General features: G+C 38.5%; 1 protein-coding gene across 3 annotated transcripts in view; it reads right to left on the bottom strand.

Annotated features, from left to right (window-relative positions):
• SH3KBP1 (SH3 domain containing kinase binding protein 1) overlaps nt 1–12602 on the bottom strand; it is a 235832-nt gene that overhangs the window by 43904 nt on the left and 179326 nt on the right. For all 3 annotated transcript variants that reach the window (XM_075775507.1, XM_075775514.1, XM_075775524.1), the window contains one exon: nt 10218–10312. In XM_075775507.1, coding sequence (XP_075631622.1) covers nt 10218–10312 — 95 coding nt within the window. The remainder of the gene's footprint in view (nt 1–10217; nt 10313–12602) is intronic.

Genomic DNA, 12602 nt, shown 5'->3' with positions numbered 1-12602 from the left:
ATTCGGCAAGCCATGAATAACTCTTACACTTGCACTGAGAGCTTTCGTGTGTGTCAGCTCTGCTATGCTGGCAGCCGCACGTTACGTTATTACTGCCCTCATTGTAAGCGTCTCTCTAGCAGTGTTTCCACAATTGATAGCTAACCTCATAATTTAAAGAAAAACAAATCACCTTTAATGTGAACAAATTTGTCTGTAGCACTTTTCAAGACATCAGCCATACATGCAGAAATATATGTAACATAAAGGCTTCTGAATTTGAGTGTTAAAAAGCCTCATAGAAAGACAAATCTGAAGGACAAGTACTCTGCCATTCAGCCCACCGAAAACACTGAAGAAAACCACAGGATGGGCTCTGTGATTTTTAAAGTTGGTGTGTGACATCACTGGGCAAAACCAATAACGTGCAGGGAAATATCTACTTTATTTTCTACCCTGTTAATGGGTATACATAATAAATAAATACATGTGGAAAATTATCAGTCAAAACAAGGGTCAAAGATCACCATTATTTTGGTAACTTTGAAATGAACTAAACAAAACCTGACCTCACACTGCATCAGATCTTTATTAATACGACCTTGTCATTGGGAGGAAACAACAAAATCATGTTAAAGCTAGGTGAAAAAAGCAGTTTAATAATATTCAAGAATGTTTCTTTACCATTTCTTACTACATTCAGTATCATGATGCTGAAACCAAGACATATCATTCTCAAAATCCAACTTTATTTTAGAAGTCAGAAAATAATTGATTTTAGAGTCTTCATAAATTCTCATAAAACTTGGTAAAATACCTATGAATGAAGGAAAGCATCTCTCCAGAGGCTTACTTTACACTCACCTTGTGCTACCTAAGACTGTATTCAAAATGCTCAAGCTTTGCTACTTATTAAGCTCAGTTACTGGGATTGAGACCTTACAGTATAGAGAAAAGTTGTTAAATAGTTCTGAAGAAAATGGCTGTGATTTAAAGCATCTGGTTAGTAATCAAGTGCTCTTTCTCAGCAGAAACATAATTTTAAAATCTGCCATAAGGCAGAATGAATCTCTCAACAACTACCTAATCCAAGATCATTTAGATAAAAGAGACAGTCCAATAGACAAAAAATTAGTCTTCTGAGGCAGTCCTGGAGAACACTTATTTTTCCTTTACATACACTTTCTTGCAAATACTCATAAATTATGAAACACTGGAAGAAAAATATGAGAGGAAACCTCCCAGTCTGGCTCTGTTTGGCCCCTAACCCAGGGATTTAACCTGCTCAGGTCCTGAGCCTATGTCCCAGAAGCCCCAAATCCTGCACAGATCCTTCCCAGCTCCTGTCAGCTCTCATGCCCGAGCCATAGGGCACTTTACATCTGATAATGCCAGTTGCATCTTTTAAAGCTTAAGAAGTCAAACAAGTAAATTTTTCTTTATCCATAAGCTCCAAGGCTCTACTAAGAACTTACCGTGTCAACATTGTACGGAAGGAAATGGGAGAGATCCTCAGAAATCAGACATTATTTCAGCTATGGTTACACTACTATTTCCAGACAGTGTTTTTTACTGGAAGGCACAACAAGGTACCTCTCCAGAAGACACAGTTTGTTCAAGAACTGGCCCGAGTTACTGGGCCCTGCAAAAAAAGAAACTGGCTGAGAATAATGAACGACCTGCAATATTCAGGATGTTAGTATAGAGGATCTAGCAGCCCAGATATATTTTGTTTGTGAAATACATTTCAGGCTAAATCTAACCTTTTGACTTTAAACTCTGTGAGTAAATAGTTTAATCAGTAATGAAGCTGAAATGCTTTGATGAAATATTTGTGCAAACAGGAAAAATTACATTGTTCATTGAACAAAACAATTTCTTCTAGGGATTCACTTCACTTGCAATGTTCAGTCAGCAGAATATCATAGAGAAACAAATATGCTTCATGTCATAAAACCCTAGCACTCCAATACTCAAACTAAATTAGCCAACACAAACACAAAAGGTGGAGCTAGTAACAGACATAACTTATACCTCTGATGAGCCAAGACATAATATTTACGTAACTACATGTTTCGTGCTATTACTACTTACAGACATCTTAGGACCAGGGTCCGAATTACATTACTAATTACTTGGCACTATATGTGCATTTTTACTTTCCCTTTAAATATGTCTCCCTACCCTGAAAAGGCTGGACTTCAGATAATACCATCAAACCAGCACATGAACTCAGCATTCAGGATAAAAGAAAGGATGAAGCTAAGCAATGAGTCTAAAGTCCACATTGAGAGCAATAATCACAGTTTTCCAGACACCTCAGCATTTCAGTGGTATCTTTTGTAAGCACAGGGCAGAAAAAAAATTCTTTCCTTTTTTATGTTAAAATGTCACCTTTTTAAATTAGCTTGGCTGTATTAAATGTACTTACAAATAAACCTAACTCTTTTCAAATGCTGCAAATCTTGAAGCACTGCATGCATGGAGGATCTTGCCACTTCACCTACACAACCTGGCATGAACTTCCTTTTGTCAAAATTCAAATTTGGGACTTCCCAGGAACAACAGAATCCCCTCCTCTGAAGGCACGGCTGTAGCACTGCAAGCAGCGATAACAAGAACAGGAAAAGAGAACTGCGGCACATACTTAAAAGAAATTAATACTGTACAAGAAGAACATTCAAGTGCTGGCTGCTCCCCTCTCCCTTGTACTAATCTTAGGCTTCACAGTTTATTTAAATGCTCAGCTCAAACATCAGTGTTTCAGTAATGTTTCTGAAGATACCAGTGAAATGTAAGCTGCACCTGGTACTTTATTAAACACATTGTCAGGCTTTACTTATACTCAGACCTTACTTAATGCCCCATTGCTAATCACAGTAGCCAAGAAACGCTGCAAGATATGAATAAGTGTTAACAATTTATTTATAAACATTTTAAAGTCTTGGCTGAGGACAAGGTTCAGGCAAGAAGAAAAACGGGACGACAATTACTCACAGTCTGTTTTCTCTATAACTTACTGAGTATATCAAATCATTTTAGAAAATGAACATATTTATTTATTTGATCATCAGCATCCCCACAAGTTTTATATAACTGCTTTATATCACTCTTATGAGGAAATGCTCATGCTTCCATCCAATGACACCAGTTTTACCCCACACACTTGCCACAGACATTAGCAGTATGTCAAAAGGGTCTCGTTCTGCAGGACATCCTCCAGTTACCATCCTGCATGGCAGCGTGGCTTGAAACCCAGCAAACATCCAAGCCTTCTTATTCCCACTAAGTCAAAACCTTCAGAGGAATGTTTCAGGTCAGGGAAAAGTGACCCTACCGCTGTGCCAGTCCCTGGACAGGCTGCTGACTGCAGGGGCAATCCTGCTCCTCGTATCACCCTTTCCTACTCCCCTGCTCCTGTGTGTCCTGCAGCCAAGGCAAGAGGGAAGGAGCAGAACCATCCCTTTCAGCAGCCACCTACCATCAATCATGTAAAAGTGCATCCTCAGCACACACACTTTGCAAACTAATTTCTTGTATGAGATCAGCAGCTTTGGTACGAGCAGGTTTCTCAATCACCTAAGGAGGCGGGAGGTCTTGGGGGAAAAATTGGTGCTGAGCACAGCGTAGGGGGCAAGGGACAGAGAAAGCAGATTAGGTTATGGCTATTAGGTCTGGCCAAAGATGTCTTGAATAATTCATGGTTATCTCAGGAGAGAAAAGGGCATGCACCGAGACTCTTTATGGTATTGTTCTTTCTGAGGGAAATACCTATTTATTTCCAAAGGCAAGCAGTAAGTGCCTTTATTGCTCACATGCTATTCTTTAAAGACAAAACACGATAAAGGCTTTCTTAAAGCTGTCATAAAAGCTTTCTTAAAGCTGGACATTATTTGATGTTTACTTACTGTTTTCCTTTCAGTTTCTGTATGCAAGATAGTTGCAAAAGTTACAAATGCTCAAAATATCTTGTATTAAAAACCCCAAATAGGAGCATCTGCGTGACCAAATATTTAGTGTCAACAAAAATCGACTGTGTTGCTCTGGCAGAAAGCCATTTTAATGTTTTATTAAACTAGATCATGTATTTTCCCCTGCAAAACCTGATTTTTTTTTTTAATTGTTGTATTAGTAGACTCATCTCTAAAAATGAGATAAAAGCTTTTAGCTTAGATTTTGGTCAATCAAGGAAAACCAAAACCACCTGAATGACTACCATGAAATATAACTAACTTCTTCCCTTCTTTTGAAAGAGACAACCTTAAGCTACAATACTTCTGCTTTGAAAATTTCTGTTTTCTTGGCCAGTTAGCTTTATTTTTAACGACTTCAAATATTATCACACTGGGTTTTTTAACCCATAGAATGGGAACTACCAAGAATTTCATCTTAATATGGAAAAATGAGTGATACTATCTACCTATTTGCTCATATTGAAAGAAAAACTGAGTCTTCTAATTCCTCCACATATTTCTATAACCAAGGGTTGTAAAATATGTGTGTGCTCTTTGCAATTAAAAGCACACAGAAAAAATCAGCAATGACACCGCCCTCAGCCCTGCTAGAAACAAATGCAGAAACAGAGGTTTCTATCATAGAGACACCACAATCTAGCAAAATATTCAATTAAGTATCAGCTAGCTTCCTCCTCCATCACACCATCGGGTTCCTGCTCCTTCCCCTGCTCCTGGCCTCAACTCACTGGCAAGACTCTGGCACATAGCACTTACTAATTTCATCCCTTTAGGAGCCTCCTGCATCCCTTAGAGCAGCTGTTTTCCTTCACAAGCCTACCCAGCAGAGTTCTCCTTGGCAATCACTCAGCTAAAGAAAGTGCTCTGGACAATTACCTCCTGCAACAGGATGAGCATTTAAAGATGTTATGAGAGAGAAAACTGGGAGAATTGTTTTGGTGAAAGGACCATACTTGGGTAACTGTCTATAAATACAGTGAGGGTGAAATTAAGCGCCTAACGACTACCCTAAGAATCGGAAAATAGTAAGCGCTCTGCATAAGGACAGATTCCATACTCGAACACGGACAAATGCTGTCACTGCAACAGTGAAAACATGACATTATGAAAGAGACTATCAAGACTGAATCTCATTTCATTGTTTCCTAATACCTTTCTACTCGCCTGTACTTACTTGTCTGTCTTAGCACTTGATTGCATGTGCTTTGGGGAAGGGACTCACTAAATGTATAGCATTTTGAACCACAAAACTTGCAAATCACACAGTAAAGTAAATGATTAACAATAATGCCAAAAGCAAATACTATCTTTGCAAAAACTGATTTCCATTATGCTTATTTTTAGAAACTAGGTTTATGGCTCTTTTTTCCCCAACACAGAATTAAGCACTACAAATTGGATTGCTATTAAGTATCTGCATTGTCATTAAATATCTAGGCCAGATAATTGATCATGTAATTCTTCCACTGGTGACAGGCATTAGTCTGTTGTGTCTTTCATGCTACCAATGCATCAGCTGTTAGCCTGCAGCAGCAGGAGAAAGGCTTTGCAACCCAGGTAGGTGGAGGCTGAGGGACAGATGGGTCAGATACACAGAGCCAGGCACTAGATTATTATTCCAGCCAATATATTGATTTCCACCTATTAACTTCAACATCTTGTAAATTCAGAATTAGCAGAATTGCCACTGATATTGCCCCCCTCTACTCCTACTCCGATAATACGGGTTCAGGTGAAGATACCCTTCTATTACTGCCAGCTTTCCAAATTTGCAATGATTTTGGAAGTAGTTAATTTTATTTATCCAGATCATTTTCATTCCTGGGAACAAAGTGGTCTTTACTGCCTAGAGCTCAGGTAGATTGATGCAGTGCAATGAAATCTTTCACAGTCTTGCAAGTAAAACTGCTTTCAAAGCTGTCGGCGTGTGCCTGACATATTTGCCTTGAAATTGTTTAGTTATTACTATCGATTCCTCACACAGGTCATTTTCTGTATGCCAGTGAAATCTTGAGAATCTTATGCATTTTGTTGGAATTTATTAGAGCTACTAAGAAATTTGTAGGGTTTGCATAAAGAGTCTTTACTAACACTGGAAAGTAGCCTACAGTAGCTATGTCTAAAAGTGCCGGAATGAAAAATCCTAAAAGATTTTCAAGATGACAGTTGAAAATGTCATGTGAATCTTCCGTTGGTCAGAAGTGACTCCATTTATTATAAATACAAGCTCCAAAATCAATATTTGAGCATGATAAAACACCTGTTTGACACTCTCCTTCAGCCACACAGTGCAGTCAGTACCCGTGTTCTTGTCCTTACCTAAATGCTGTCAGGAACATTTTGAAGACACTACAAAAAATACCTAAGGAACACAAATGTTTGACATTACAAAGAATAACCTACAGGGTCAATCTCATGGCCTCTTGCCATTCATATATTTTCAGCTGATGAACGTATCATCAAATTGTACAACAATCACCTTAACTGTACAAGTAAAATTACTGCATTTTGCTTTTTCTTCTCTTTCTTCCAAAGGTGTATTTTTCTTAGAGCCCTTTTTGTAAAGCAAAGGTACCAGGGCTACTGTTTTATTGCCTTGAAGATAAAGTTTTTACCTTCCTTTACAATTCTGAGCAATATTTTCTGGTTTTTTATCTTTAAATATTTTTCCATGAGGGAATTAAAGGACTACCACTTGCCCACTTTAATTTCCAGTAATTAATAAATAAAACCTTTTTTATGTATCTACAAGGTTATCTGCTTCACTGAGGAAAAGGAGGAGAGAAAAATCTTTTCCAGAAATTTTTGGAATACATTTATGTGAAGTTAGTTTCTGCTTTTATTCTAGTCTTTTAGGTAAATTTTAACCTATGAGAAAACAACTGTTACTACCATATGTTTGGACCCTATCTCATCGTGTATCTTTCCCATGATTTAGCCCTATGCAGTTCATCAAAAAATGATTCAATATGTTGTTTAATCGGCAATTATATTTGGCTATCATTCTTGCATAATGCCATCCTTCCCCTTGTATCTCCCAAAACATGCACCGTTCTGATCACTAAATGATCAGCCTCTACTGACTCACTTCAGTGTTTAAACAAAACTTATCAGCACATTCTCCAAGCGACTAGGGAAGTCACTTGTGATTCAGCAAATCTGTTCAAAGTGTTCTTTGGCTATTTCAAAAAAAACCTCTGATATTCATATTCCCTTATCAAGAGGCTATAGGAAAGGTCTGATCAGCTTTCGATTCAAGATCTCAACATCCATCAAAACAGAGTGAGAACTTGTAACAGATCTTACAACATGCAAAGGCCATGACAAAAAAAAATACTGTTTTTATCTTTATATTAGGTAGATATTTGATGATCTTCACAAAAGGACTTTTATAACTAATATAGCTGAAAAAAGAGAAATCTGATATAATCTTATCCCTTTTATGTGGAGGGGCACTGTTAAAATGGTGATTTTGAATTCTGAATTTACTGAAACCACTTCCTTCCACAAAATAAAGGTTTAGCATTTTAAGATAAATACCAGAATAACAGCTTCCTCGCACACATATTCTCACTTGTGCGTGCACACACAGGCTCTCCTAGTAACTTACCATTTAGCTCATTTAAGTCATTCCCCTCCTTCTTAGCACCCATCAAGTGCTATCTCATCTTCATGCTTTTAAGATTCTTGTAATGCGTTATTTTCACGAGCTTCCTCTCCCATTCTTGTGTCACTCACTCATTACTTCAGCCACTTCTACACATTGTCACCAATGTTGTTCTTTTCAATTAAATGCAAATTCAGTATGAGTTAAAACTGTGAGTCTTCAACATACCTATAGATCTGACTGTGGGAAAACAGATTAGCCTAGTGATGGACTTTTCATACTGAGAATTCGTATCACCTTCTGGGTTTAGTGATTTCAACAAAATACATTATTTTATGATAATGCATCTGTGGTTGTGGGAAGTACTATGAAACCAATCTCTTTCTTTAAAAGTAACAATCTTCTCTCCTTGGTTCTAGGTAATTGGGAAGAATAAATTTTGTCTAATGCTCTGCAGCACAGAAAGCAAACCTGCAAAACAATTTCTTGCAAATAGATTAAAACAGACTCTGTAATCTGAGAGCAAAGCAAACCCATGGTAGTAGTTTCTGAAGTACTCCATACGTTTCTATTTAATTCCTCTTAGTCGGTATGGATCACTAACTGGTTATGGAAAGGACCCTCTAAGCATGGTGATTTGTATTCCAGGTAAAAGGCAACTCTCTAGCAGAAATCGTTAGCGGGCAGAAAGGTGAGGCTGACTTTGCTGTTACTGACTAAAAGAAAAATGACAACAGACACCTGCTTCAGAAGATTTGGACAAAAATAAAGTTACTATATTCCATGCTAGAACGTGGAGGAGACCCCACTGTTTTCAGAACTCTACAGCAAGGATCCTGACTCCACATCAATTGAATTTTATTTTTTAAACTATGTGTTAAAAACAGATTAAAAAAACCCCCACAAGTCTGACTGCGAAGAGGTCTGCAAACCACAAAAGGATCTGCAAAGTGACTGCGTGTCATGGTTTCTTCAGTATCTCAGATTAGTTCAGACACAGCATAAAAAAGCATCCACGGAGAAATGCCAAGCCTTTTTGCACTGAGATCCCCCACTCTCTAGAGGCATGGTTTTATGTAATTGTTCATAGACAGGTGACATACTACAGAAAAAAGAAGAAAATTTAATAAAATGTATGCAGTGGCTTGATACCATCAGGCTGGAGAGTAAAAGGACATGAGGATATACTAGAGAATACACTGACAAACTTCTCACTGCATGGCTGGGAAAACTGATCAATTCAGTCAAATCATCAGCTCAGTTATCATAAAGGACAAATATTGTTCCATTGTGGGGGCAGAGGCAGCAGGAAGAAGAAAATGGGAAAAAAGCAAGCAAATGAAATCTCATATTGAAACATCAGTAAAGCAATTGTCTCTTTATCTATCTATACCGAAAAACATCACTCCACCTGGAGACCAGCCATCTCAGAGAATTAAATCAACCTGGTCAATAAAGTGTAAACAGGACAGGAACAATGTCTTAAAAGCCAGTATTTTTAAAGTATTTTTTAAAGTATTTTTAAAATTTGCAGTTTCTCTTCTTACCAAATGTCTGATTATTTTTCCTTGGTTACATGTATTTTATTCAGGACAAAGATGTCCTCTAGGATTGCAAATGGCCTAGTATATAGCAGACATTGCCCCATATGTATTTCCGAAGGTCTTTGGGTTTTTCCGCCCAGGTGCCAAATTGCTCAGTCAAGTAACAATCTCTTATGAAATTTATCAATTATAGAATTCATTCTTTTACTTTCATATAAGCACAAGCAACACCAGCACTATTGTGCACATCATTACAATTCATCTTCATCGTGCAAAATCCACAGTCTTCTCTAGTTTGTAGCTTTTTTCCCCCCAAATACTTATGTCCAGCAATCAAAAACATTTAAACAAACTGTAAAGTCTTTAAACAAGAGCAGGAAAACAGGTGCACCTAAACCACAATCTGTGCTTTGTAGCATGGCGCACGGCTCTTCTAGAAGAAAACCAACTGTTTACTCACCATCTGACTGTATAGTTTTTGGAGATTTAGTATAAATCCTGGCACTGTTTTTTCATTTCTAATTTTGAATAATTTCAAGTAATTTTAAAGAAAAGAACACAGATCTAAAATGATTTAATTTAATTTCTATTTTATCATCTTTTTCTGCTTTACCATAGTGTTAAGGGTGGCTACATTTTAAATAAGTGTTTAGTTCATTAAACTGATTTAGGCACATTATCTCCATCTAACCCAACAAATCTAATTCACAATTCCCACAAGAAAGATAACTCATACATCTAACAGAGATGTTCAAAGCTGCTGCTTTCTTGAGTCTTTCAGTTTATTCTCTAGGCTTTTATGTTGTTTCAAGGATCAATTCACAATTTATGTAGATCTGTCAGCAGATTCAAATCAAAATTAATTGTATAAACTTGTAAACTCAAGAGAACACGTCTGCTGTTCGTCACTTAACGTTATCAAGGTAAGGCTCTAAACGCACATGAGGAAGGGAGATGTAGGGATTTCTGAAGTCTGTGTAATGTTTCATTGTCAAACTAGCATTGTTTTAGGAAGGACACTGCAAAAGGCACAAATAGGGATTTTATGGCAATTTAATGATGCCTATTTTAAAAACTGGATGCCTGCTTATAAGAGAAAAATAATGCTTTTACCTTACTGATAAGTGTGATGACATCACCTTCTCGGATTGTGAGTTCATCATCATTCTGTGCTTCATATGGAAATATCACTTTGCAATACTCCTTGGCTGAAAGGAAGAACATTCAGTGTGATAAATTATCACTTTATAACAACTGCTTATCCAAGGGTGAAAATCTTCTTAAAATGTTCCACAAGTGTCTTCTCTTTCATTTTCTTGCCATCTTTCTCTTTGTATTTTAGACCTTCATAAACAGTATGAAATATTTAAAAAACTGCACACTGATGAGCATTCCCACACACGTCATCCAGGGAGTTGGCTCTGTAGCTCCCAGAACCATTATCTCAAATGAAATTGCTCCAGACAGCAACCTGCCACAAACCATTTCCCTTAGAGTAAGCCTGCATCTGACATTTGCTTCTGTAGTTCCACTGGTATGGCCTTCTACCGGATCACATAAATTGGAAGCGTAAATGACGCGGTAGGTTGACATAGCTTATCTATCCCCTGGTGTGCAAGAAAGTAGCTATTTCTGCATCTATAAAGATGATAAAATAATAAATAATACATTAATAAATGTAACGGTTTACAGTTGGACTCTATGATCTTAAAGGTCTTTTCCAACCTATATGATTCTATGACTCTAACTAAACTTTCTGTACACTCAGCATAAAAGAAGAATTTTGAATATTAGTCTAAAGTTTACTCTTCCCTTTTCCCTTTACTGTCTATAAATAAAGGCATCATCTCTACTTTCATCTGGAAAATACAGGAGCCAGCACTCCTACTCAGAAATCATGAAAAGCAGTTGTCTTCAAAAGAAGTTACTTATAACATGTTGCTGTGCAACAGAGATTTATGTCAATGTGCCTTATAAATAAAAAGGGATTATGTATTCCAGCTGTTAAATAATGTATAAAAATATGTGATACTCTAAGACAGCAGGTTTAAAAAGACCAAAGAAACACACAGAGATATTACTGGACCCTTTGTAGAAGGGCATGTGACTTTGTAGAAGTGTTCACCTCATTTAAATGCCTCAATTTTGACAACCTCTACCTCTAGTCAACCATCATATTCGATGCAGAGAAACAGGTAGTTGCAGACCACAGAAATCTAAATTAATTTGAAACAACAGGACCTATTTCTTTATACTTACTATAAAGAGAACCTGCATTATCACACTTGTGGGTATTTGAGGCTCCACTGGGGAGTCAGTTCAGCTGCCCAGACACCAAATGCCATTTCAGACACTCACGGGTATGTAAGACAACCACATGGTTGGCAGACACGATGCACAACTTATGGAAGAGCCAAGTCCCTCTGGCCTAGCAGCTAGAGGCAAGCCAAAATACCCTGGGGTATCTCAAACAGTGCCAGATGCCGGCTACTGATTTCAGCCCCCAGGGTTGAGCCTGGCATCTGGATTCAGATTCGGGCACCTGACGTTAGAAACCGATGATGTCAGTGTCTACGCTTGCACTACAGTCGATGGAGATCAAGTCACTGAAGCGAGTGAAGCCCTGAGAGCTGCTCTCGCCCTGAGAAAACGAGCTTTTCACCCTACGAGCAGGCACCTACATTTCATTAGCTGAGTCACACTCTGAACTCCCTGGACAGCACTGGCAGATCTCCACTGGGACCCATGGGAGCCCAGACACCAAGCTCACGTGTGTACACCAAAACTTAGGGCTCTGACTCAGAAGCCGCATCCCAACTGCTGAAGTTTAGTGATAGCAACATCACACTGAACAAGCAGCCAGCACACATGCATGTGAAGGGTTGCTGTTTGTAAGCACAATCAGCCTGAGAAATGAAACAGTACTAACAGGGAAGAGGAAAGCTCTTCTCCAGTTCACACACTGCCACTCAGAAATGGCATGAATTTTATGTGGCACTGGTTCAAGTAAATAAGAATTTCTTAGGCTTCACAGATTTATTTTCCTAAACACCAAAATTTAAATTTATCCATGATCATTAGCAGTTGGTTATCTGGCCCTTCCCTGTACTGAGTCTGGCTGGGATAGAGTTAATTTTCCTCACAGCAGCCCACATGGTGCCACGTTTTGGATTTGTGACTAAAACGGCACAGGTAACACACCAGTGTTTGGGCTCTGGCTGAGCAGTACCTGCAGAGCTCCAAGGCCGCCTCTTCTTCCCCTACTCTGGTCCTCAGCAAGTAGGCCGGGGGGTGGGCAGGAAGCTGGGAGGGGACACAGCCAGGACAGCTGACCCAAGCCAAGCAAAGGAATATTCCGTGCCATCCCACCTCCTGCTCGGCAATAAGAAAGGGTGGGCTTGGGAGGTGTTGGTCTGGGAGGTAGCCATGGCTTGGAGACTGGATGGGCATTGGCCTACTTGTGGTAGATGGTGAATGATTGCTTTTGCATCGCCTCTT

The sequence above is a fragment of the Balearica regulorum genome, chromosome 1 (assembly GCF_011004875.1).
Source record: "Balearica regulorum gibbericeps isolate bBalReg1 chromosome 1, bBalReg1.pri, whole genome shotgun sequence".
NCBI lineage: Eukaryota > Metazoa > Chordata > Aves > Gruiformes > Gruidae > Balearica > Balearica regulorum.
The sequence above is the reverse complement of the archived record's forward strand: the minus strand, read 5'-3'. Positions and strand labels throughout refer to the sequence as shown.